Source organism: Theropithecus gelada, chromosome 11 (genome assembly GCF_003255815.1).
Source record: "Theropithecus gelada isolate Dixy chromosome 11, Tgel_1.0, whole genome shotgun sequence".
NCBI lineage: Eukaryota > Metazoa > Chordata > Mammalia > Primates > Cercopithecidae > Theropithecus > Theropithecus gelada.
Window position 1 is genome coordinate 38,969,084 of NC_037679.1, and position 27,054 is coordinate 38,996,137.

The window sequence follows — 27,054 nt, forward strand, 5'->3', positions numbered from 1 at the left end:
TATAGGGGCAGAGCTGTCCAAGACTGTGGGAGCCCACCACTTGTATCAGCATGACCTGGATGTGAGACATGAAGTCAAAGGAGATTATTTTGGAACTTTAATGTTTAATAACAGCCCTATTGGATTTCGGATTTGCATGGGGCCTATAGCCCCTTTGTTTTGGCCAATTTATCCCATTTGGAACAGGTATATTTACCCAATGCCTGTACCTGCCACTGTATCTAGGAAGTAACTAACTTGCTTTTGATTTTACAGACTCACAGGCAGAAGGGACTTGCCTTGTCCTGGATGAGACTTTGGACTTGGACTTTTGGGTTAATGTTGGAATGAGTTAAGACTATGGGGGACTGTTGGGAAGGCATGATTGTGTTTTGAAATGTGAGGACGTGAGATTTGGAAGGGGCCAGGAGTGGAATGATATGATTTGGCTGTGTTCCCAACTAAATCTCATCTTGAATTGTAGTTCCCACAATCCCCACAAGTCGTGGGACGGACTCCATGTGAGGTAACTGAATCATGGGGGCAGTTACCCCCAGTGCTGCTGTTTTTGTGATAGTGAGTGAGTTCCCACAAGATCTGATAGTTTTATAAGGGATTTTGCTTGGCACTTCTCTCTCCTGCCATCATGTGAAGAAGGATGTGTTTGCTTTCCCATCTGTCAAGACTGCATGATTGTAAGTTTCCTGATGTGTTTGCTTTCTCTTCTGTCATGACTGCATGATTTTAAGTTTCCTGAGGCCTCCCCAGCCCTGTGGAACTATAAGTCAATTAAATCTCTTTCCTTTACAAATTATCCAGTCTTGGGTATTTCTTCATAGCATCATGAAAATGGACTAATACAACTAGAGATATATTTAGGGTGCTTTTTTATAATTATTAAAATCTGTTAAGAGATGCCCCTATACTTCTGTTTCTTTGGAATTAAGATATGCTATGTAAATTTATGCATTCCCATTACATGTATCAAATGAACATCATGAAGCATTTTCTAGGAGATATTTTAAATAAAATGCAGTATGGTACAGTGGTACAGAATGTGGGCTCAAGATATCTGTCATACTGTTTAGGACAAACTCTTCCTACCTGTATGATCTTGGGTAAATCACTAAGCCTCAATTTTCTCATCTGGAAATGGGGTAACAGTAGTATAAACCTCACAGAATTGCTGAGTATGAAATGAAGAAATGCATGTGAAGCTCTTTGCTCAATGCCTGGCATATAATAAGCATTTAATAACAGTTAGCTACTCTCATTACTACTATTATTAGTGTTAGCACTTAGTTTTCCATCTCCAGGGTCATCTCATCTACTAGTTCTCAAAACTCCCCCTTCTTACGGTTCTCCTAGATTTACTTTTCACATCTTCACATATCCTAAGTTCTAACAATGCACCAACCACTGTCATCTAGATGTCCTTTGGTACTACAAACCCAATATATCCTCAGTCTGTTTCTGTCTCATCTCACACTTTCCCATGTGAACTCATCTAATCATCACTTCTTCAACTGGAAACTTCAGTGAGTTCGTCTTAATTCTTTCTTCATATCTGCATTCAATTCTTCACCAAACTGTTCTAATTTTACTTCAACATTTCTTCAAGACAGCCTTGTTCTTCATTTAAAATGTAACAGGTTTTGGCTCCTTTCATCTTTCACCTGGACTAATTTGAGAATCTTCTTCAAGGAATGCATGTCACCATATATCCTACATTCTACTTCATCCTCCAAGTTGCCATCAGTTTTATACTAAAAACCAAATCCAATCAGATTAATTTATTGCTTGGAGATCTTTGTTGCATCTATGTAATGCCTACAAAATAGATATCCTTCACTATCTGGCTCTGACCTATCTTTTCAGGCCTCATCTCCTACAAATCTCACCCTGACTTTGCATCTCAATTCCAGTCCCAATGAATGTGTCTTCCAGTCCACATATGCTATGGATGTCTCCAATTCCTGTTTTTTTTGTTTCTTGTTTTTCAAAAAAAACATTGTCCAGGCTGGAGTGCAGTGATGTGATCGTAGCTCACAGTAACCTTGTACTACTGGCCTCAAGCAAGCCTCTCACCTCAGCCCCCAAAAGCAATGGAATTATAGGCATGAGTCACTATGCTTGGCCTTCCAATTCCTTTTCTTTGCACATTTTGATACCCCATCTTTTGTGTCCACCAGTTCCCTTATTGCCAAGCAAACTCCCTCTAAATATCGTAACTCTGAAACCTTTCCTCACTACAGCTTTTTCTATTCTCTCACAACATTATGTTCCTATATATTTTAATACATAGCACACTGTATTGTGAAGCTCTCTTCGTCTGACACTTCTGTTAGACTGTGAAACCCTTAAGAAGGATTGTCTTGTTTTTTTTTTTATTAACACCCAGCACATAGAACATTTGCTGGCACATTAATCAATACTAAATGAATCACTTAAACTAAAATCAGCCCTGCTTACAGTCATGCTAACAATTTCCCTTATATAGAAGGAAACCAAATGCAAGAAATTTTCAGTACAACTCCATGCCTTTTCTAGTTCATAACAATTGCTAATATCAGATACAAAATGGGAGCCCTTAACGTTGACTTTAAATAATTACCATTGTTTGACAGGAAACTGTTATCTGAGCTATCTAAGCACTCATCACAGCAAAATGGGCAGTAAATTCTTCTTGCTAGGTTGTGATGCTTTACACCTATTCTTTAGTTTATTCTACTCTAGAATATCCCATGACTCTAAAACACTTGTCTATCCAGAACATGGCTATTGAAAGCTCTAGTGTGTGCTTATTCAGGCTCCAGTTTATAACCACTTTTCTATTGCATTTCTTGTTTTTCTTAGGCTCTAGTTATCTTCAATCACTTTTTATAACACCTCAATTCTATTTTAGGTATTTATTTTCTCAGTTTTCGTGCTTAAGATATTTTTTTTTCGCTGGGCGCGGTGGCTCAAACCTGTAATCCCAGCACTTTGGGAGGCCGAGACGGGCGGATCACGAGGTCAGGAGATCGAGACCATCCTGGCTAACACGGTGAAACCCCGTCTCTACTAAAAAATTACAAAAAAACTAGCTGGGTGAGATGGCAGGCGCCTGTAGTCCCAGCTACTTGGGAGGCTGAGGCAGGAGAATGGCGTGAACCGGGGAGGCGGAGCTTGCAGTGAACTGAGATCCGGCCACTGCACTCCAGCCTGGGCGACAGAGCGAGACTCCATCTCAAAAAAAAATTAAAAAAAAAAAGATATTTTTTTTAAAACAAACCCACAGTTGGCTAGATGCAGTTGCTCATGCCTGTAATATCAGAACTTTGGGAGGCCAAGGAAGGTGGATTGCTTGAGTTCAGGAGTTCAAGACCAGTCTGACCAACACAGTGAAACCCTGTCTCTATTAAAAATACAAATATTAGCCAGGTGAGGTGGCATGCGCCTACAGTCCCAGCTCCTCAAGAGGCTGAGGTGGGAGGATCGCTTGGGTCTGGGAGGTTGAGGCTGTAGTGAGCCATGATTGTGTCACTGCACTCCAGTCTGTCTCAAAACAAACAAACAAAACAAACCTGCAGTCATTAGGAGTTTTCCTAATCCCAAGGAATAAAAATCTCCTTTCATGGAATTTATTTACCTCCTATTCCTTTCAGATCCTTAGTTTCTTTTTCTGATGAAGCACATTTCAGCAGGAGTCAGCCCTCTACATCAATATTTCATACCATTCCTCTATCATTTGAGCTCAGTAAAACACAGCTCTAATAATGCCTGTTTGATCACTGCCTAAAGATAATAGAATATAACAAAAATCACATGTGGCATTTTGTGTGTGTGTGTGTGTCCTGCCCAAAGGTACTGAAGAAGTAATCACACATACACACATTAATTTTTAATTATAGTAAAATAAACATAAAAATAAAATTTACCATCTCAACCTTTTTTTTGTTTTCAGAAAGGGTCTCACTCTGTCACCCAGGTTTAAGATCAGTGATGTGATCAGATCACTGCAGCCTCGAACTCCCGGGCTAAAGTGATCCTCCCCACTTAGCTGGGATTACAGGTCTTAACTATTTTTAAGTTTACAGTTCTTAAGTACATTCACACTGTTGTGTAACACATACACAGAGCTCTTTTCATCTTGCAAAAGAACAACTCTGCCCATTAAACAACAACTCCCTTTTCTCCCCTCCTTCCAGCTCCTGACAGCCATCATTCTATTTTCTCTATGAATCTGACTATTCTAGGTACCTCAAATATGTAGAATCATTTGTTTTTCTATTTTTGTTTTGGTCACTGGCTTATGTCACTTACCATAAAGTCCTTCATGTTGTAGCGTATGTTGGATTTCCTTCCTTAAGGCTGAATAATATTTCACTGTATGTATATTCCACATTTTATTTATTCATCCATCAATGGGCACAGGGTTTGCTTTCATCTTTTGGCTAATATGAATAATTTGTATACCCATGTTTGTACAAATTATTCAAAGAGTTGAGTTGTTTTAAATTGTTTTGGGTAGGCTGGGAGTGCTGGCTTATGCCTATAATCCCAGCACTTTGGGAGGCCCAGGTGGAGGATCACCTGAGGTCAGGAGGTAGAGACCAGCCTGGCTAACATGGTGAAACCTCATCTCTACTAAAAATACAAAAATATTAGCCAGGCACGGTGGCAGGTGCCTGTAATCCCAGCTACTCGGGAGGCTGAGGCAAGGAGAATCGCCTGAACCCGAGAGGCAGAGGTTGCAGTGAACCCAGATTGCGCCACTGCACTCCAGCCTGGGTGACAAAGCAACACTCTGTCTCAAAAAAGAAAAAAAAAATCTTTTGGGTAAATTTCTAGAAGAGGAGTTGCTGGATCTGGATCTTTTTTTTTGTTTGTTTTGTTTAGACAGAGTCTCACTCTGTCACCAAGGCTGGAGTACAGTGGTGCAATCTTGGCTCACTGCAACCTCTGCCTCCCAGTTCAAGCAATTCTCCTGCCTCAGCCTCCTGAGTAGCTGAGATTACAGGTGCACACCACCACGCCCGGCTAATTTTTGTATTTTTAGTATAGACAGGGTTGCACCATCTTGGTCAGGCTGGTCTCAAACTCCTGACCTCGTGATCCGCCCGCCTCGGCATCCCAAAGTGCTGGGATTACAGGAATGAGCCATCGCACCCGGCCTGGATCATGTTTTATATATACATACATATATATATACATACACAGTTTTATTAAGATATAATTCACAGCATCTACATAGCATTTAAAGTGTAGAATTAAATGGTTTTTTTAGTAAATGTGAGGAGTGGTGTAACCATCATGACACTCAACTTTAGAATACTCATCACTCTTAAGACTGATGAAACTCTGTGCCCACTAGCAATCACTCCTATCTATAAATGAACATCTCCCAAATTTACATATCCATTTTGTAACTCCAGACTCACATATTCAACAGTTTGGATATCTAACATGCAAAATAAATTTAACATGCCTGAACATGAAGCCCTAATATTTCCCTATAAAACCTACTCTTCTTATAATCTTCACATCTCAAATAGGAACTTCATCCATCCATTTGTTCAAACCAAAAATCTTAGAGTCTTCTTTTTTTCACACCTTCTAGCTAATGACTCAATAATTCTTTTGGCCAAACCTTCAAAATATACCCATAATCCAACCTCTTCTCATCACTTCATCTACTACCAGTCAAAAATAAATCACCTTGTTTCGTCTGGATTATGGCAATTATTTCCTAACCCTTCTCCTACTTCTGTCCTTGTCTCCCTACAATCTATTTTCAACACAAGAGCCAGAGAGATCCTTTCTAAAACTGTATCAAATCATGTCAGTCCTCTGCCTCAATCCCTCCATTGGCTTCCTATTTCCCTCAGGTTAAAACCCAAAGTCTTCCCAATGACTCACAAAGCCTTATGTGATATGACCTCCTGCTACTTCTGTGACCTCACCTCCTACCTGCCTCTTCCTCTGCTCTGCCTCTCCAGTCATGCTAGTTTACATGCTGCTTCTCTGCATATACAAGACACCCTCCCATTCGTATTCATTGCTCCCCTTGTCTGGAAGGCTCTTTCCCCAGATCAACATGACTCATTCCCTCATTGTATTCACATCTCAGCTTAAATGACCCCTTATCAGTGAGCCTTCCTGACCACACTATTTAACTTTGCAATGTGCCACTTACCCTGTGCACTTTCTATCCCCTTTGCCTGCATTATTTTGCTTCAAAACTTTTACTTCCACATAATTTTATGCCTGATCCTGTTGTTTCTGACATTTAACTTTAAAAATACTTAAAAGATAGAGTTGAGAATATTCTAGAAAACAGAATCATACTGTACTATTGTTTTGCAAGCTGAGTTCATTCTTTTCATTCAATTATGATTGTCCTTCAACGTCAGTAAATATTTTTGCTGGAAAAGTACCATATTCTTTCTAAAACATTTTTTCCATTTAGGTTGCTTTTTATTTTACCTTGCCGATTAACTTCATTTTGAAGTAGCTCTTCCATTGCCTCCTCCTCCGCAATATCTAAAGGTGTGTCTCCTTCACTGTTGACAGCCCCTACATGTGCTCCCTGACCAATCAAAAACCTGTAAAACCAGAGAGAAAATAGTTAAGCAAAAGATATTATCATTGAAATAAAACTAAATGCATAACCAGTGAGGAAAGTTCCTATATAAATCAGCAATAAGCCAGGTGCGGTGGCTCAAGCCTGTAATCTCAGCACTTTGGGAGGCCGAGACGGGCGGATCACGAGGTCAGGAGATCGAGACCATCCTGGCTAACACGGTGAAACCCCGTCTCTACTAAAAAAAAAAAAAATACAAAAAACTAGCCGGGCGAGGTTGTGGGCGCCTGTAGTCCTAGCTACTCGGGAGGCTGAGGCAGGAGAACGGCGGGAATCCGGGAGGCGGAGCTTGCAGTTAGCTGAGATCTGGCCACTGCACTCCAGCCTGGGCGACAGAGCGAGACTCCGTCTTAAAAAAATAAATAAATAAATAAATAAATCAGCAATAAAAGACAGTATACACATTATTTAAATTTTAAAAAACTATCAGGCCGTGCGCAGTGGTTCACGCCTCTAATCTCAGCACTTTGGGAGTCCAAGACTGGCAGATCACGAGGTCAGGAGATCAAGACCATCCTAACATGGTGAAACCCTGTCACTACTAAAAATACAAAAAATTAGCTGGGCGTGGTGGTGGGCGCCTGTAGTCCCAGCTACTCAGGAGGCTGAGGCGGGAGAATGGCGAGAACCCAGGAGGTGGAGCTTGCAGTGAGCTGAGATCATGCCACTGCACTCCAGCCTGGGCAACAAAGCGAGACACTGTTTCAAAAAAAAAAAAAAAAAACAAAAAAAAACTAGAGCATGTTTCTTTTTTATATTTATATTTCCTAATTTTTCTATAATGTACACGTTGCTTTACCAATACAAAAATGTTAATTTTTAATAATAATTAGGAAGTATTTCATAAAAATGTGAATTTTTAATAATAATTAGAAAGTCTCATAGGATCCACCTCCACTGAGACTTTTCATTATCTCCATATGGACTGGTTTCCTTAAATATTTTGATAAGTGCATTCCAATATAATTGGCTTCTGCGTACTCTGTATTTTATTTTAAGCATCCAAAACACAATTCTAAGAAAGTATCTATAGGCTTCATCAAACCTGACAAAGGGATTCATATACAAAAAGGTTATTAATCTCCTTAATCATGTCAACAGCACATCTCCCAGAGTCATCTACTGAATGATGTAACTAATCATCTATTACCTAAGTCAATTTATTTTATTTTATTTTATTTTTTTGAGACGGAGTCTCGCTCTGTCACCCAGGCTGGAGTGCAGTGGCACGATCTTGGCTCACTGCAAGCTCCGTCTCCGGGGTTCACGCCATTCTCTTGCCTCAGCCTCCCGAGTAGCTGGGACTACAGGCGCCTGCCACCACGTTCGGCTTTTTTTTTTTTTTTTGTATTTTTAGTAGACACGGAGTTTCACCGTGTTAGCCAGGATGGTCTCAATCTCCCGACCTCGTGATCTGCCCTCCTCGGCCTCCCAGAGTGCTGGGATTACAGGTGTGAGCCACCGCGCCTGGCCTACCCAAGTCAATTTCTAACTTAAAAAATTTCTGAATGGCTCTACCATGCTAGGAGAAAAGATAACGTACGGCCCTCATTGATCTGGCCTTGTCTTCTTTTTCAGCCTCCTTCTTCTTCCTGCCTGTATCACAGTTTAGGTGCCAACAATAGAGAACTACTTGTAGTTCTAGATTAAACCATTTTCTTTGGGTATCCCTGGTTATATTTTTCCATATATAAAGAATGGGTCTTTTTCTTTATGTTCCTAACCAATTTAGCTCCTTCATATTTAGACTACATAAAAATATTCTAATTATAAAAGTTTAAACAAAAAGTACATGTCCACAGAGGCAAAAAAGAACTCCCTTATACCTCTCCTACTATTATGTTCCCTCCCCCAGAGATAAACACTATCAACAGTAGGGCAAAAATCTTCCCAATACCTCTGCCATAAATTTATGTGTGTGTAAACATATATACACTATCACTTTTGGGGTTCTTTTTGTAAAGCACAAATTAATGAGATTATTCTAAATGAAGTATAATGTAACTCTTCCCTTCTAACACCTGAAAAATATTCCACAGTATGTCTGGTTCATACCTTCATTTAATACTATTCTTTTAACAGATGTGCACTTAAATAGTTGAAATTAACAATTTTTAAAAAATTTTCCCAACATCATGAAAATAAAACATTTTGTCACTGCCTTAATTTATATTTCCTGATTACACATGAGACTGAAAATATTTAGATATATTTACTGGCATTTTATTTCCCCTTTGGTGAACTGCTTATTTACATTCTTTGCTGGTATTTCAAATGTATTCATTAATTCAACCAATATTTATGGAGTGTCTAGTATGACTCTGGCACTATGTTACACACCAGGAATATAAAGGTAAAGAAAAAGAAACACAGAACTTCCCTTCAAAAAGTTTATAGTCTAGTAAGACAGTCACATTAAATACACAAATAAATGTAAAGCTGTGGTAGGTCCTATAACAGAATTAGATGGTGTCTAGGATTAACAGGAAAAATGGATTTAGTGAAGTCAGAAAAAGGATTCTCTGATGATTATGTAGGCACTAACAAAAGAGAACAGAAGAGCAATGTGCTGTAGGTGAGAAAGAACAAAATAACGTCTTGTGATAGGAAGAATGTATAGCTGGATGGAGGCCCAGTTCATTTTCCTTAGAATAAATGAAATAATTGATCAATCTCTATATCTTTTACACATACACACACACCCCCCCTCCCTCTAACAGTGGTTACCTCTAAGAGATAGAAGAAGAGAGATTTGTATTGGTTGTTTTGTGTGTTAACCAAGTTTGCTGTAATAAGTTTGTTCTGGACATGTGTATCTGATCACAAAAATGGCTACTGTACCATTTTGTAGTTTCATGTTTTACATTTAAAAATATGTTGTAAAAGTTCTATGATCTTTATGGAAATTCTACAAACAGAAGTTAGACTTGAGGTATTTTTTTCTGTTTTTGTAGTTTTGAAAATGTATATAAAACTAAAAAGAGTATTTCCTCATATACTACAAATAAATAAATGAGTCTAAAGCAGAAAGGTAAGATATAGTGGAGTCTTGCTGTGCTATGCTCTGAGAGAATACATAATTATTCTCCTAGGCAAAATTCCAAACAATTAGGAATATTTACATAAAAATACATCTATTCTGCTTGGGTATCAGAAATCATTCAAAGGATACAAAGATTGAGAATAAAAGGAGTATCTCAGAATAGCTACAGAGCTTGAAGTACAGGAAGCAGAGTTTCAAGGAAATACTAGGTCAAAGCCAAATACAGATAATACAGAATTTATATAAACAGGAAGGATGTTAAGAGAAACTAACAGAGTAAAGTACCAAAACTGCTGGCAGGAAGCAGGGTTCAAAGCAATCCTTGAGCCAAAAGATTAGGTATGTGTGTATGTACCTATGTATGTATGTATTTATGCATGCATACACACAATTCACAAACTTCTCCTGCACTCCAGAACTATTACTTGCAAATGTAAATGTTACAAAGGCACATTTGAAAAAATAATAATAAATAATAATAAACAAAACCTCACGGATTGATTAATCCTATGGTGGATTAATTCTTATCTACCATAAATAACCTCCAAAAGCAATTCAAAGGTTGGATGAGTGAAAAAAGCAGAAACTTTTATGCTCTGCAGACTTCGGATTCAGTTCCCACCTCTGCCTGTTGACACCTGTATGACATTCAAAGATATAGTTGAGAATAATACATTATAGTTATGTATTATTTAGTTATAAGTTATATATATATACCTTAAGCAACTAAAATCTAATTTACAAAATTACTTTACAGGGCAATGTGAAGTTTAAATGAGTTAAAAATAAAATTAAAGTACTATCTGTTGTCATATGTAAAATTATCACATTTAGAAAGCAATGTTTCACTTTGGTAGGCCAAGGTGGGCAGATCACCTGAGGTCAGAAGTTTGAGACCAGCCTGGTCAACATAGCAAAACCCCAACTCTACTAAAAAAATACAAAAAAATTAGCTGGGCATGGTGGCGCACACCTGTAATCCCAGCTACTTGGAGGCTGAGACAGGAGAATCGCTTGAACCCAGAAGGCAGAGGTTGTAGTGAGCCGAGATTGTGCCACTGCATTCCAGCCTGGGTGACAGGGCTAGACTCTGTTTCAAAGGGTTGGGGGGGGAACAAAAAAGAAAGCAATGTTTAAGATAATGTGAAGAAAACTACAGGTATCTGGAATATGAGAATTTCACTTTGAGAGACCCTGGAGATACTGAAAACAGACATCTAGATTTCCTTCAGAACAAAAGCTGGGGTATTAGAAGCTACTTGTGTGGCTGTTAATTAGGAAAAATATGCCATAATTCTAAGATTCCTTGGAAAGAAAAAAAAACCAGATTTCACATAGGTATTCCAAACTGAAAGTCAGAAGATTGAGCTACTTTTCAAATGAATAACCCTATTGAGTGCTTCAGGGTAACGAAAATCAGGCCTATATTTTCTTAACAATAGTTAATAATTTCCTTAAGCAATTCAAAGGTAGTCAACGTAAGAGATGCCACCTAGTACAGGATGAAATTCTTTTTTATCTTTATTTTTGAAGAGACAGTCTCATTCTGTTGCCCAGGCTAGAGTGCAGTAGTGCAATCATAGTTCATTGTAACCCTGAACTCTTAGGCTCAAGCCATCCTAACTGCTTCAGCCTCCCTAGTTGCTAGGAATACACAAACATACTACCACATCCAGCTAAACTAAAAAAAAAAAAAAAAAATTTAGGGATGGGGTCTCCCTATGTTGCCCAGGCTGGACCCAAACTCCTGACATTATGCAATCCTCCTACCTTGGCCTCTCAAAGTGCTGGGATTACAGGTGTGAGCCACCGGGCCCAACCATGAAATTCTTAACAAATTGTAGAAATGAAAAATGGTAATCTGACATATTTAACTGAGATGTATAATAGTCTAGAAACTCAGATTTGGTCATTTTAGATAGATAAATGAGTAAGCTTCCAAATCAAGACATGATCCAAAAGAATTTTTACAAAATTATTTATGTGCTAACTGGAAAATCTAACAAAAGGTGTAAAGTTAACAAAGCTATTGGTTGCAATGTCAATATGGTATATTAGATAAACAGGTGAGATTCTGTGTTAACTGACTTTGGAAGACAAATTTTGATAGTCTCCACTCTCTTCTGAGTTTTGTCAAAAACCAAACCACAGAAGCAAACATTTAAGAAAAGGAAATAGCTCATTTAAAAATTCTGATCTCTTAAGAAAAAATTTAAGAAAAACTGTCTTTAAATTAGAAGGTAATGAGAACTTAGTGAAGAGAGACAAAGAAAGCAACTTTATCAGCAAGAGCTAAATATATTTAGTGTCCAAATTTAATGTGTATTTTCTTATTCAGTTGATAAGGCTTGGCTCTATGTCTCCACCCAAATCTGATACTGAATTGCAATTCTCAGTGTTGCAGGTGGGACCTGGTGGGAGGTGACTGGATCATGAGGGGTGGTTTCTAATGTTTTAGCACCATCCTCTTAGTGCTGCCTTGTGATAAGAGTTCGGCTGTTTCAAAGTGTGTAGCACCTCCCTCTTTGTTCTCTTTCTCTCTCTTGCTGGCCATATGAAGATGTGCTCACCTCCCCTTTGCCTTGTGCCATAATTCTAAGTTTCCTGAGGCTTCCCCTGCCATGCTTCCTGTACAGCCTGTGGAACTGTGAGTCAATTATGCCTCTTTTCTTCATAAACTACCCAGTCTCAGGTAGTTCTTCATAGCAGTGTGAGACTGAACTAATACATTACTGTAGAAAAAGTAGTATCAAAAAGTTATCTTAACCAATATAGAAAGTTTTAAAAATCAGAAAGTCAGCAAAATAGCATTGTAATAGTTACGCTTCTTGAAAATCTGAATAAATTACTCAAAGCCATTCTAGGAGAAATTATGAAAACTAAGCTATCTGAACTATTCAAAGATTAAGCAGAACATTACACTACTAACTTCAGAAATAAATGCTATTTTCATTAGCAAGTCTCTGAGCAACAAAATGCACAGTAGTAAATAATCTTATGAGTCATTAGTGGAAATGGACATTCCCATTTTCTCTTGGAAGTTCTATATCCCAGTGAAAGATACTGTGTAACATTATGAATCCAAACAAAAGTTCTGACCTCAGACCTTTGAAAGTTTTCTTAAAAATGACAGTTCTTTTCTATCAGTACTTAACAAAAGTGATATGTGGTCTCCATGATTTCTGATGAGCAATCTGCTGTCATTCAAACTGTTTAGCCCCCCTCAAGTATAGTTTCTAATTTCTTTCAAGATCTTTTAATCTTTAATTTTCAAAAGTCTGCATATGGCATGTCTTAGTGCGGACTGCTTTGGTTTACCCTGTTATGAGTTTGCTAGGTTTCTTAAATCTGCAGGTTTACGTCTTTTGCCATATTTGGGAAAAGTTTTCAGTGATCATTTCTTTGAATACTTTTCCAGCCATGCCCTCTTTCTCCACTTCTTCAGAGGGATCTGATGGCACAGATGTTTGCTCTTTTGTTACAGTCCCTGAGGCTCTGTTCATTTTTAGCCTATTTTCTCTCTGCTGTTCAGATTTGGCAATTTCTATTGTTCTATCAGTTTACTGATTCATTCTTCTATTTCCTCCATTCTGCTATTGAGCCTATCATCCATTGAAGTTTTTAATTTAGTTACTGGATTTTTCAGCTCTAAAATTTCTATTTGGTTCTTCATATCTTCTATTTATTTCTTTGCATACTATTTATTTGCTAAGACTTTCTATTTTTTCATTTGTTTCAGGCATGCTCATTCGTAATTGCTTGTTGAAGCATTTTAAGATAGCTGGCTTTATAATCTTTGTCAGATAATTTTAGTATCTGTTATCCTGGTGTTCATCTTTATTAATTGTCTTTTTTCACTCAATTTGAGGTCTTCTGGGTTCCTGGTATGACAATTTTTTCTTTTTCTTTTTTTTTAATTTATTTTTTTTGAGACAGGGTCTCACTCTGTTGCCCAGGTTGGAGTGCAGTGGCTTAATCACAGCTCACTACAGCCATGACCTCCCCAGCTCAAGTGATCCTCCTACCTGAGCCTTCCGAGCAGCTGGCATTACAGGCATGTGCCATCAGGCCTGGTTAATTTTTTTTTTTTTTTTTGGTAGAGATGAGGTTTCGCGATGTTGCGCAGCCTGGTCTCAAACTCCTAGACTCAGGCGATCCACCCACCTTTGCCTCCCAAAGTGCAAGGATTACAGTTGTGAGCTACCACACTCAGCCAGAGAATTTTCAATTAAAATCTGCGCACTTTGGGTATTATAAGACTCTAGATCTTATTTAAATTTTCTGTATTAGTTGGCTTTGTTTGATCTTGCTCCAGCAGATGAAGGTGGGGAGGTGTCATCTCATTTCAGCAAGGTGGGGGTAGATGTTCAGGTTCCCCACTTGTCCTCCATTTACACTACAGATGGGGCAGCTTCTTGATTCCCCTGGGTTGGGTGGGAGTCCTGACTCTCCACTATACCTCCACTGACATGTCTCTGGCTGAGAAGATACTGCTCCCATGTAGCCTCTACTAACACCCCTGGGTGCTGGGGGTGGGGGTGCGTGGGTAGAGAAAAGCCTTTTTACTGCTTAGAAGTGGTGAAAGTATTCATTCTCCAATAGGACTACTCTGATGCCACTTAGCAGGGAAGGACAGAAGCTCCTCTTTACTCCCAAATAAAAGTAGAAGTTTTGGCTTCCCACATGGTCTCCAGTTACACTACAAGTTGGGGAAGGGCTAGTTAACCATTCTATGGGAATTAAAGTCCCAACTCTGTACCTGGCCTAATCTGACACAATTTCAGTGGAGGTGTTAGGGTGCCTCATTGCAGCTTGGTGAGGATGGAAATCTAGGATCCCTACTTGACCTTTGCTGGTATGAGTGTGACCAGTGTTTTTTTCTGTGGTGCTTGGCTGAAGTAGAATGGTTATTCTCAAAAAGTTTTCTGTCTTGCTAGGGTGTCCCTCTACCAGTTTTTAAAAGATTGGACTTCTGCTGCCACTTTTTTGTCTGTGGCCATTGCACTTCTGGGTTATCAGCTTCTTCAGCTCTAATTATGGAATATATGAGGCTAAAAAAAAAGGCAGGGAACTACTGCTGTGTCATTATTTGGGTCCTGAGATCCCTAGCTCCTCTGCCTTATTCTCTCCACCTTTCAGAGTCTTCTTGTGTTTTATATATAAGATTCAGAGTTTTTAGTTGTACTCAGCATGTAGTATAATTAATTTTACCAATAACAAAGACGAGGCTAACACTTAGGAGAGAAATTAATCTATTTGTGAAATGTGGCACCTAGATTGTCATTTATAAAAGACAAATTCACAATTAGGGGAAGTGTTTACATTTTCTTCATAAAGTAACTCTTAAACATAGGAAATGCTCAAGACAGAACCTCTCTCTCATTTTTTTCCCCAGAGAATTGATTCTAAACCTCTTCAATCATACATTAACTCTTTAAAACCATGTATTTGTTTATTAAAAACACTTACATGCCTTAAACATAGGAAATGCTCAAGACAGAACCTCTCTCTCAATTTTTCCCCAGAGAATTGATTCTAAACCTCTTTAATTATATATTAACTCTTTGAAACCACATATTTGTTTATTAAAAACCCTTACATGCCCTAGCATCTTACTTTATACTGCAACTTCCAATTCTCGGAGGCAAAAGTACTACTTATTGTTTAACAATTCTAAGATGCACATTTCCTACACATTTTAATGTCACTGAAATCTTCTACAATCAATGAATCTTAAAATCAGTGACTTTGTATAAACTGATGTTGGCCAGATGGCAGATTTGACTGGGTTGTCATTATCATCCACATGTGGCACCAGTCACAGCTATTTATATTGTTTTCACTGCAGTTGAGTTATGTGTGTTGTCGGAACCATATTTGTTGACCTTAACTATCATATAAAATTTCTTCTGGATGTTGTCTGAAAACTTTTTGTTGACAACTTTATGGTAAGATCAAGAAAGTGCCAACATCAAAGCTTGCAGAATGCCTATCAATGACGCAGAAGAAAATCCCAAGCAAGTAATGTTATATAACAATACTCTAAGTAGCACAGAGAATGATGCTGTGTGTGGGTGGCAGAAGAGGGGGCTGGGGGAAATTATGGGATACAAATAAATACTGAACCATACTTTCATTTAATTTTTAAAATCGGTATTTATGATGTTACAATGATGGCACCTTAGATCTGATGAAATCCAGTATGAGCATTATAAATATATCCAAAATATTTCTGGCTTCCTACTGTACTTTTTCCATTGATAGCTCAAATTAGACCAATCTAAATTAACATTCTACTACACTGTCTGCCTCTTCTTCAGCTTCCCCTAATTCCGCTCTTTAGATCCCTTAATAAGTTTAATGGTATCATTTTCCCAATGACAAAGGCTAGAAAGAGAGGAAGAATAGTGTAGTGTCTAAAGTGCACATTTGAAAAGTTAAGACTGTGTAGGTTCAAACTCTAGCTCTGCCACATATTTTGTGTGACTTCTCTCTATGACTCAGTCTCTTCGTCTATAATTTTTTTTTTCTTTCCTTTTTTTTTTTAGAGACGGGGTCTCATCCTGTGGCTCAGGCTGAAGTGAACAGATGCAATCATAGTTTACTGCAGCCTCAAACTCCTGGGCTCAAACGATCCTCCCACCTCAGTCTCCCAAGAAACTAGGCCTACTGACATGCACCGCCAGGCCCAGATAATTTCTTTGTTGTTGGCAGAGATGGGGTAGCTATATTGCCGAGGCTGGTCTATAACTCTTGGCCTTAAGCAATCTTCCCACCTAGGCATCTCAAGGTGTTGGGATTATAGGTGTTGGCCATTGTGCCCAGCCAAATAACAATTAGTATTTTGAGATGGAGTCTTGCACTGTTGCCCAGGCTGGAGTGCAGTGGCGCCATCTCAGCTCACTGTAAGCTCCGCCTCCCGGGTTCACGCCATTCTCCTGCCTCAGCCTCCCCAGTAGCTGGGACTGTAGGCGCCTGACACCACACCAGCTAATTTTTTGTATTTTTAGTAGAGACGGGGTTTCACCATGTTAGCAAGGATGGTCTCAATATCCTGACCTCGTGATCTGCCTGTCTCAGGCTCCCAAAGTCCTGGGATTACAGGCATGAGCCACTGCACCTGGCCCCCAAATAACAATTATTAATACAGGTCTATTATCTCTCACCTAAACCCAAATTTCAAAATTGTTCATATTTTTTTCACCCTAAGAAGTCTGAGAAAAACAAAGAAAATTCCATGTCTTTGTTATTGTGAATAGTGCTGCGATGAACATACATGTGCATGTATCTTTATGGCAGAAATTTATTTTCCTTTGGGTATATAACCAATAATGGGATTGCTTGGTCAAATGTTAATTGTTTTAGGTTTACAGAAATCACCAAACTGCTTTCTACAATGGCTGATCTAATTTACGTTTCCACCAGCAGAAGTAAAAATTTTTCATATTTTAGAAAGATAATATTACAGATTATATAACACTCCCACCAGGTCTGGGGCAGCACTCCATAACAAAACACAAAAATATTTCTGCAAAAAAACCCCCACATTCACAGTAAAGTGAGATAAAGACTACAAAGAGCCTCCCATCAGTGCAGGTCATGATCTGTTGCCAAATGTGCCTACAACAAACTTAAAATTTATGTTTTCATTTTTTGCAGTTACGGAGGTTTATGCATAAGGGCCTGTAGTTAGTAGTACATTTTTATGTGACTGTTAGGATGACTGAAATTACGTTATTTAAAGGACTTAGAACAGTAAACACACACACACACACACACACACACACACACACACACACACACACAGTATGCACTTGGTAAATGTTAGCTATTATCATCATTAGCACCACTTTTGATTTTTCTTTCTACCTTAGTACTTAGATCCAGTAAGTCACACCAAGACTTATCAATTCTATTCTCCAAATTTCTTTCAGATTTGCTCTACTTCCAATCTCACTGCCACTGCCCTAGTTTTCTTGCCGAACCTCTCTAATTTGTCAAGAATCTTCCAAAAAACCAGTCTGAAAGGTCATCACTTCCCTAAAACTGCATCACCATCAAAGGACAAACTCAGCATGGCATACAAATCCTTTACATTGTAACCCCAGCTCACTTTCCCAGTCTTATCTGCTACCCTCTCCATATTCCACTAATGCCTTCTCTCCAAGAAATTATGGCTCCAATGAGGCCCTTTTGTTTAATGCAATCAGAACCACTATTTGCTTGGTTAACCGAAAAGGCTGATTGAAATAGGTAATCATAGAATATAACACATATGCATAAATAATGCATTTATTTAATCATAGAAGACATAAATGTATATTTATTTATCCATCCTTTAGTGAAGACTAGTCTATTTCTTTGGATGATGTCTTCATGACTATAAATCCATGCTGTCTTTCTTGCATAAATGATACCCGTAATGTGTTATCTAAGACTTCAAACTGTCTTTACAGTGCACCAAAAACTTGAAGTCAACAACAAAGCAATTTGAGTGCACAATCTTTTTAGGTTTTTTTGTTTGTTTTTGTTTTTTTTGAGACGGAGTCTCGCTCTGTCGCCCAGGCTGGAGTGCAGTGGCCGGATCTCAGCTCACTGCAAGCTCTGCCTCCCGGGTTTATGCCATTCTCCTGCCTCAGCCTCCCGAGTAGCTGGGACTACAGGCACCCGCCACCTTGCCTGGCTAGTTTTTTGTATTTTTTTAGTAGAGACGGGGTTTCACCGTGTTAGCCAGGATGGTCTCGATCTCCTGACCTTGTGATCCGCCCGTCTCGGCCTCCCAAAGTGCTGAGATTACAGGTTTGAGCCACCGCGCCCGGCCGGTTTTCTTTTTTCTTTCAGTCTTTCAGTTGCCTCACCCGCATCTAATTAAACAGTAACCATCATTTTAGGGCACTGCCATTGAGTCTTTGCAAAGTATTCAACTTTGTTATCTCAGCAACAATATTCTGGTTTTGCATATGACAGGCATTAACAGGTAGAAAACACAAATAACTTTTGGTAAGTGTGCAATTCAACTCTTGGAAACAGAACTGTGAGCTTAGTAGAAGTGGCCTATTAGTTGCACTGTTTAGGCATATGGATATCAGTCAATAATTTTAACAAAGAAATGGTAAGTATAAATACAGTGGTAGCCAGTTAAAAGAACTTTATTGTGTATTATTTCTCATTCGTGAATGACATGACTTTCCTCAGGCAGCTCCCAACTCACAGAGGCAAAAATTACACTCATCATTTAAAATAAACGAATGTTACCTCCTCTAGAATCTTTCTTTAATTGGCCTAGACAGAATTAAGCACTTCTTCCTCAGAGTTCCTTGTACACTGGTCCATTTAGTCTATTAAGTATTAGAGTTAATTGACTTCACGTGTATCTATCTATAAGCCTGAAGATGAGGATCTATGTTGCAGCCATCTTCAAATCTCACAGTGCCCAATGCTACCATCAGTTATGATATAATGGAAAAAATATCATCAGAATTTAAGTCTCAAGAATGAGAGTCCAGTTCTGATTGTGAAATAGGAATAACAGTGAACATTCCCATAAATTTCCATGAAAACCCGAATAAGAATGTATATGGGAACATCTATAGCTTTTAGCAAATGTATCTCATTATTATTACACAAGAATATAAATACCCCAAATAAAATGTTAATGTTTTCCTAAGATCTTAATTTCTCCAAGACTTCTAATCAAAATACATGATATGCTTTGTACTAATAAAGTATTCTTCACAAGAAATATGTAATAAAATTGAAATTCATGGATTTGCCAACTTTCCTATGGCCCACATAACAACATACGAATGAAAATATGACAAATTACTACTTCATTCTCCTCTGCTCCTCTCTTCTAGATAAGCTTGCCCTAAAACCAAGAGACAAAATGATAGTTTCCTTTGTTAAATAATCCGGGAAACCCAAGAGCTTACCTATTTTTCACTGAAAAGTGGTAACCATAAATTACATTATAAACAATAAGAACTAATTAAGCTAATATTTACTGAATAGAAATACTTGCCACATATTGTGCCAAGTGTCTTATACACATGATCTCATTTAATCTTCACAATAATCTTATACATTAGGTACAGGTATTAATATTTCCATTTTATGAATGAAGAAACGGAGGCTTAGGGAAGCTGGTAACTCACTCGAAGTGACAAGAATTACTTAACAGAATTAAGATTTAAACAGAGTTGCCTAACTCCCAAGCCTGAGCCTGAGCTCTTTAACTCCTGTACTATAATATTTATTGCTGGGGGGACGTAAGGTCTATTTTCTTAGATTTGGTAAGAATTTCTGAAATTCTTGAAATTTCTGTTTTCAAAGCATGAAAAATAACAACATTATTGAATTCTAGACAGAGAAACCAGCAGATGCAAAGGCCATGAGGCAAGATGCCTAGTCTGTTTAAAGGCTCAGCCAAGGGACCAGCATAGGTTTAGGACAGTGCCTAGAAAAGAGTGGAAAATGGAGTCAGAGAGGTGACAAGCCACCAAAGCGTACCTCTGTAGGCCACCGGAACTCTGGCTTCTACCCTGAATGCAGCATAAATCCACTGATAGGCTTTCAATAAAACTGTCATGTTACCCTATGCAAAATAATTTAAAACGATCATATGGCTACTGTGAAAAAAATAGATATAGGAAAGATGACAGTTATGCCTACAAGGAGGCAACTGCAACAATTCCAGTGAAAAACAACAGCGGGAGGCCAAGGCGGACACATCACAAGGTCAGGAGATTGAGACCATCCTGGCTAACACAATGAAACCCTGCCTCTATTAAAAATACAAAAAAAATTGGCCGGGCGTGGTGGCGCATGCCTGTCGTCCCAGCTACTCAGGAGGCGGAAGCAAGAGCATAGCATGAACCCGGGAGGTGGAGCTTGCAGTGAGCTGAGATTGCACCACTACACTTCAGCCTGGGGGACAGGGCGAGACTCTGTCTCGAAAAAAAGAAAAACAGCAGTGCCCAGGATCAATGGAGATGGAAAAAGGTGATGAGAAATAGATACTGGATATATTTTAAAGCTGAGCCAAGAGAAATCTTAGGATTCCGTTTAATGTTTATAAAATAAAGGCTATAATGAAGAAGAAAAGCCAAGCCACACAGTAAGTCGCCACACATATTTCTTTTTTTTTTTTTTTTGAGACGGAGTCTTGCTCCTCGCCCACAGCTGGAGTGCAATGGCGTAATCTCCACTCACTGCAAGCTCTGCCTCCCAGGTTCACGCCATTCTTCTGCCTCAGCCTCCTGAGTAGCTGGGACTACAGGCGCCAGCCATCAAGTCTGGCTAATTTTTTGTATTTTTAGTAGAGACGGGGTTTCACCGTGTTAGCCAGGATGGTCTCGATCTCCTGACCTTGTGATCCACCCGCCTCGGCCTCCCAAAGTGCTGGGATTACAGGCATGAGCCACCGCGCCCGGCCACACATATTTCAAAGTTATATCCTTAAATAGCTAATTCTTTAATGATCGAGTGAGAAAGCTAATGAAAGTTTTTCCATGCTGAAAATGTCACTGGGCCAGGCCGCGTGGCGGATTCCTATAACCCCAACACTTAAGGAGGCCGAAGCACAAGAATCACTTGAGGTCAGGAGTTTAAGACCAACCTGGAAAACACAGCAAGACTCTGTCTCTACAAAAATAAAAAAAATAAAAATAAAAAAAGTAGCTAGGAGCGGTGGTACAAGTCTATAGTCCTAGCTACTCCTGCTGAGGCAGGAGGACTGCTTAAGCCCAGGAAGTCCAGGCTGCCATGTGTTACGATCATCACTGTACTCTAGCCTAGACGACAGAACAAGATCCTGTCTCAAACAAACGAGCAAAATCCTATGAGCATTTTATAATAAGATATGAAATCTTCAATAGCAGTGTCTTTAAAGTTACTCTAAACAAGAAGAAAAATGTATTAAGTGCACCAATTAATAATCTTTTCCATGTACTGTGAAGCCATATAATGCTAGGCTAATACAGGGCTAATTTCCCTCTTATATTGGAAAATTGAACACTAAAGCTATTCAAGATAAAAACATGCCTTAAATATTTGTTGTGAAAGCCTAAAAAACAAATGTGGTGACAAAACTAAGTAACAGAAACGATTATATCCAAATAATTACACTGGCAAGCAAAATGTTAATCATTACATTTTCTTATTCATATACAAAATATTTTACAGATAAACATAAAAATTCCTAAACTTGCAAGAATACAAAAAAAGGGACAACTCTAAGACTAAAATTATAGTCATTCAATTAACCAACATTCATTGGTCAATTAAGAGGGACATGCTGAATAAATGATAAACTATAATGAATACTACACAGTGGAGTACTACAACTGAAAAGAACAATGACGAGTATCTCTATACTCCACTAGATAGTGATCTCCAGAATAGACTGTTAAGTGAAAAAAGCAAAGTGGAGAAATATGTGTGTGATATTCTATCATTTATTTAAAAAGATGGGGGGTTAATATTTCAATTAAAATAATACTTTTATTAACAAACTAGAAGATAGTTTTTAAAATTTTTTTTATAGGGTATGGGAAGAAATAGGGTGGTAGAGCAGGTATTGCCATTGGAACTAGTATTTTACGTAAATTATAAAACAAAATTAAAATTTAAAAAAGTAAACTCTCAAGTGAATTCAACACATAGTAACCTGATGGTATATTCCAAGTTGAATATACTAAGGACAAAAAGAAATGCCAACAAAACAAAACCCTCAAAAACAAAACTTCGAATGATTCAGTAACCATACTGGTGGTGGTGGTGGTATTATTATACTCAGTGTAATGTATGTGTCATACATGATGAAGCAAATTAGTAATTATGTTTTACTTTAATCCTGTGCTTCCCAGCAATGAATGAGAGGAAAGACGGTGACACAGGATAGAAGAGGTTAAAGAAAAAACACTTTGGTGCTGATTTCGACCTGGAAACAATGACCAACCCAACAGCAATGAGTACTCTCAGTAGCCATCCCAAGGAACAAGGTTTCTTGGAGAAATGAGGACTCTAGGCCCTGGGCAGGAATGTAAAAGATTAGTCTGAAAAATCTTGCAATACCAGAGAGTAAGGAAACTTATAAAGACCACTTTATTTGGTCATGCCCCAAGGTCTTAGGAAGCCAACTTGAAGAGCCTCTCAATGAACAAAGATGGTTCAGTTTGCCAACTGATAAGGATAATAGCTGCAATGGACTGAAACACATCAATATGTTCAAATGAGAGTCGCTTCCAAGACGTCCAAATAGAACAGTTCTGGTCTGCAGCTCCCAGCAAGATTGACGCAGAAGACGGGTGATTCCTGCATTTCCAACTGAGGTACCTGGTTCATCTCACTGGGACTGGTTAGACAGTGAGTGCAGCCTGCAGAGGGTGAGCTGAAGTAGGCCAGGGCGTTGCCTCACCCGAGAAGCACAAAGGGTTGTGGAATTTCCCTTTCCTAGCCAAGGGAAGCTGTGCGTGACTGTACCTGGAGAAGCAGTATACTCCTGTCCAAATACTGCACTTTCCCCACGGTCTTCACAACTGGCAGACCAAAAGATCCCCTCCCATGCCTGGCTTGGCATGTCTCACGCCCTTGCTCGCTGCTAGCGCAGCAGTCTGAGATCGACCCGCAATGCAGGAGCTTGGCAGGGGGACGTGCGTCCGCCATTGCTGAGGCTTGAGTAGGTGGTTCTAGGCTCATAGTGTAAATAAAATGGCAGGGAAGCTAGAACTGGGCAGAGCACAGCAAGGCCTACTGACTCTCTAGAATCCACTCTGGGGGCAGGGCATATCGGAACAAAAGGCAGCAGACAGCTTCTCCAGACTTAACTATCCCGGCCTGACAGCTCTGAAGAGAGCAGTGGTTCTCCCACCATCGCATTCAATCTCTGATAACGGACAGACTGCCTCCTCAACAGGGTCCCTGACCTTTGTGTAGCATGGCTGGGAGAAACCTCCCAGTAGAAGCCAACAGACACCTCATACAGATGGGTGCCCCTCTGGGATGAAGCTTCCAGAGGAAGGATCAGGCAGCAATATGTGCTGTTCTGCAGTCTCCATTGGTGATGCCCAGGGAAACAGGGTCTGGAGTGGACCTCCAGCAAACTCCAACAGACCTGAATCTGGGGGGTCTGTCTGTTAAAAGGAAAACTAACAAACAAAGAAATAGCATCAACATCAACAAAAAGGACATCCATACCAAAACCCCATCCATAGGTCACCAACATCAAAGACCAAAGGTAGATCAAACCACAAAGATGGGGAAAAACCAGAGCAGAAAGGCTGAAAATTCCAAGAACCAGAGCACCTCTACTCCTCCAAAGGAACACAACTCCTCGCCAGCAAGGGAACAAAACTGGGCGGAGAATGAGTTTGACAAGTTGACAGAAGTCAGCTTCAGAAGGTCGGTAATAACAAACTTCTCCAAGCTAAAGGAGCATGTTCAAACCCATAGCAAGAAAGCTAAAAACCTTGAAAAAAGGTTAGACAAATGACTAGCTAGAATAACCAGTGTAGAGAAGAGCTAAATGACCTGATGAAGTACGAGAACTTCACAAAGCATACACAAGCTTCAATAGCCGATTCGATCAAGTGGAAGAAAGGGTATCAGTGATTGAAAATCAAATTAATGAAATAAAGGGAGAAGAGAAGTTTAGAGAAAAAAGAGTAAAAAGAAACGAACAAAGCCCCCAAGAAATATGGGACTATGTGAAAAGACCAAACGTACATTTGATTGGTATACCTGAAAGTGACGGGGAGAATGGAAACAAGCTGGAAAACACTCTTCAGGATATTATCTAGGAGACCTTCCCCAATCTAGCAAGGCAGGACAACATTCAAATTCAGGAAGTACAGAGAACACCACAAATATACTCCTCGAGAAGAGTAACTCCAAGACACACAATTGTCAGATTCACCAAGGTTGAAATGAAGGAAAAAATGTTAAGGGCAGCCAGAGAGAAAGGTTGGGTTACACACAAAGGGAGGCCCATCAGACTAACAGCAGATCTCTTGGCAGAAACCCTACAAGCCAGAAAGGAGTGGGGGCCAATATTCAACATTCTTAAAGAAAAGAATTTTCAACCCAGGATTTCATATCCAGCGAAACTAAGCTTCATGAACAAAGGAGAAATAAAATCCTTTACAGACAAGCAAAAGCACTTGCCTTACAAGAGCTCCTGAAGGAAGCACTAAACATGGAAAGGAACAATTGGTACCAGCCACTGCAAAAACATGCCAAACTATAAAGACCATCGACACTATGAAGAAATTGCATCAATTAATGGGCAAAATTACCAGCTGGCATCATGACAGGATCAAATTCACATCTAACAATATTAACCTTAAATGTAAATGGACCAATCAGTGTGCTGTATTCAGGAGACCCATCTCACGTGAAAAGACACACATAGGCTAAAAATAAAGGGATGGAGGAAGATCTACCAAGCAAACTGAAAGCCAAAAAAAAAAAAAAAAAAAAAAAAAAAGCAGGGTTTACAATCCTGGTCTCTGATAAAACAGACTTCAAAACCATCAAAGATCAAAAGAGACAAAGAAGGCCATTACATAATGGTAAAGGGATCAATTCAACAAGAAGAGCTAACTATTTTAAATATATATGCATCCAGGAGCACTCAGATACATAAAGCAAGTTCTTAGAGACATACAAAGAGACTTAGACTCACACACAGTAATAGTGGGAGACTTTTAACACCCCGATGTCAATATTAAACAGATCAACGAGACAGAAAATTAACAAGGATATCCAGGACTTGAACTCAGCTCTGGATCAAGCACACCTAATAGACATCTACGGAACTCTCCACCGCAAATCAACAGAATATACATTCTTCTCAGCACCACAAGGCCCTTATTCTAAAACTGACCACATAATTGGAAGTAAAACACTTCTCAGCAAATGTGAAAGAACAGAAATCACAATAAACTGTCTCTCAGACCACAGTGCAATCAAATTAGAACTTGGGATTAAGAAACTCACTCAAAACCACACAACTGCATGGAAACTGAACACCCTGCTCCTGAATGACAAAAGGGTAAATAACAAAATGAAGGTAGAAATAAAGATGTTCTTTGAAACCAATGAGACACAATGCACCCGAATCTCTGGGACACATTTAAAGCAGTATATAGAGGGAAATGTATAGCACTAAATGCCCACAAGAAAAGCAGGAGCGATCTAAAATTGACAGCCTAACATCACAATTAAAACAACTAGAGAAACAAGAGCAAACAAATTCAAAAGCTAGCAGAAGACAAGAAATAGCTAAGATCAGAGTAGAACTGAAGGAGACAGAGACAGAAAAAAAAGCCTTCAAAAAAATCAATGGCTTTTTGAAAAGATCAACAAAATAGATAGACCACTAGCAAGACTAATAAAGAAAAGAGAGAAGCATCCAAAAGACACAATAAAAAATGATGAAGTGGTCATCGTCACTGATCCCACAGAAATACAAACTACCATCAGAGAATGCAATAAACACTTCTATACAAATAAACTAGAAAATCCATAAGAAATGGATAAATTCCTGGACACATACACCCTCCCAAGATTAAACCAGGAAGAAGTTGAATCTCTGAATAGACCAATAACAGGTTCTGAAATTGAGGCAATAATAGCCTACGAACCAAAAAAAGTCCAGGACCAGATGGATTCATAGCCAAATTCTACCAGAGGTACAAAGAGGAGCTGGTACCATTCCTTCTGAAACTATTCTGATCAACAGAAAAAGACGCAATCCTCCCTAACTCATTTTATGAGGCCAGCATCATCCTGATACCAAAGCCTGGCAGACACACAACAAAAAAAGAGAATTTTAGGCCAACATCCCTTATGAACATCGATGTGAAAACCCTCAGTGAAATACTGGCAAACCGAATCCAGCAGCACATCAAAAAGCTTATAAACCACAATCAAGTCGGCTTCATCCCTGGGATGCAAGGCTGGTTCAATATATGCAAATCAATAAATGTAATCCATCACATAAAGAGAACCAACGACAAAAACCACATGATTATCTCAATAGATGTAGAAAAGGCCTTTGATAAAATTTAACAGGCTTTCATGCTAAAAACTCTCAATAAACTAGGTATTGATGGAGCATATCTCAAAATAATAAGAGCTATTTATGACAAACCCACAGCCAATATTATATTGAATGGGCAAAAACTGGAAGCATTCCCTTTGAAAACCTGCACAAGACAAGGATGCCCTCTCTCACCACTCCTTTTCAACATAGTATTGGAAGTTCTGGCCAGGGCAATCAGGCAAGAGAAAGCAATAAAGCGTATTCAAATAGGAAGAGATGAAGTCATATTGTCTCTGTTTACAGACGACAAGATTGTATATTTAGAAAACCCCATCGTCTTAGCCCAAAATCTCCTTAAGCTGA

General features: G+C 39.0%; 1 protein-coding gene across 6 annotated transcripts in view; it reads right to left on the reverse strand.

Moving 5' to 3' along the window:
* Nucleotides 1-27,054, reverse strand: part of PPP1R12A (protein phosphatase 1 regulatory subunit 12A) — a 162,645-nt gene that overhangs the window by 65,872 nt on the left and 69,719 nt on the right. For all 6 annotated transcript variants that reach the window (XM_025400850.1, XM_025400849.1, XM_025400852.1 and 3 more), the window contains one exon: nt 6,448-6,566. In XM_025400850.1, coding sequence (XP_025256635.1) covers nt 6,448-6,566 — 119 coding nt within the window. The remainder of the gene's footprint in view (nt 1-6,447; nt 6,567-27,054) is intronic.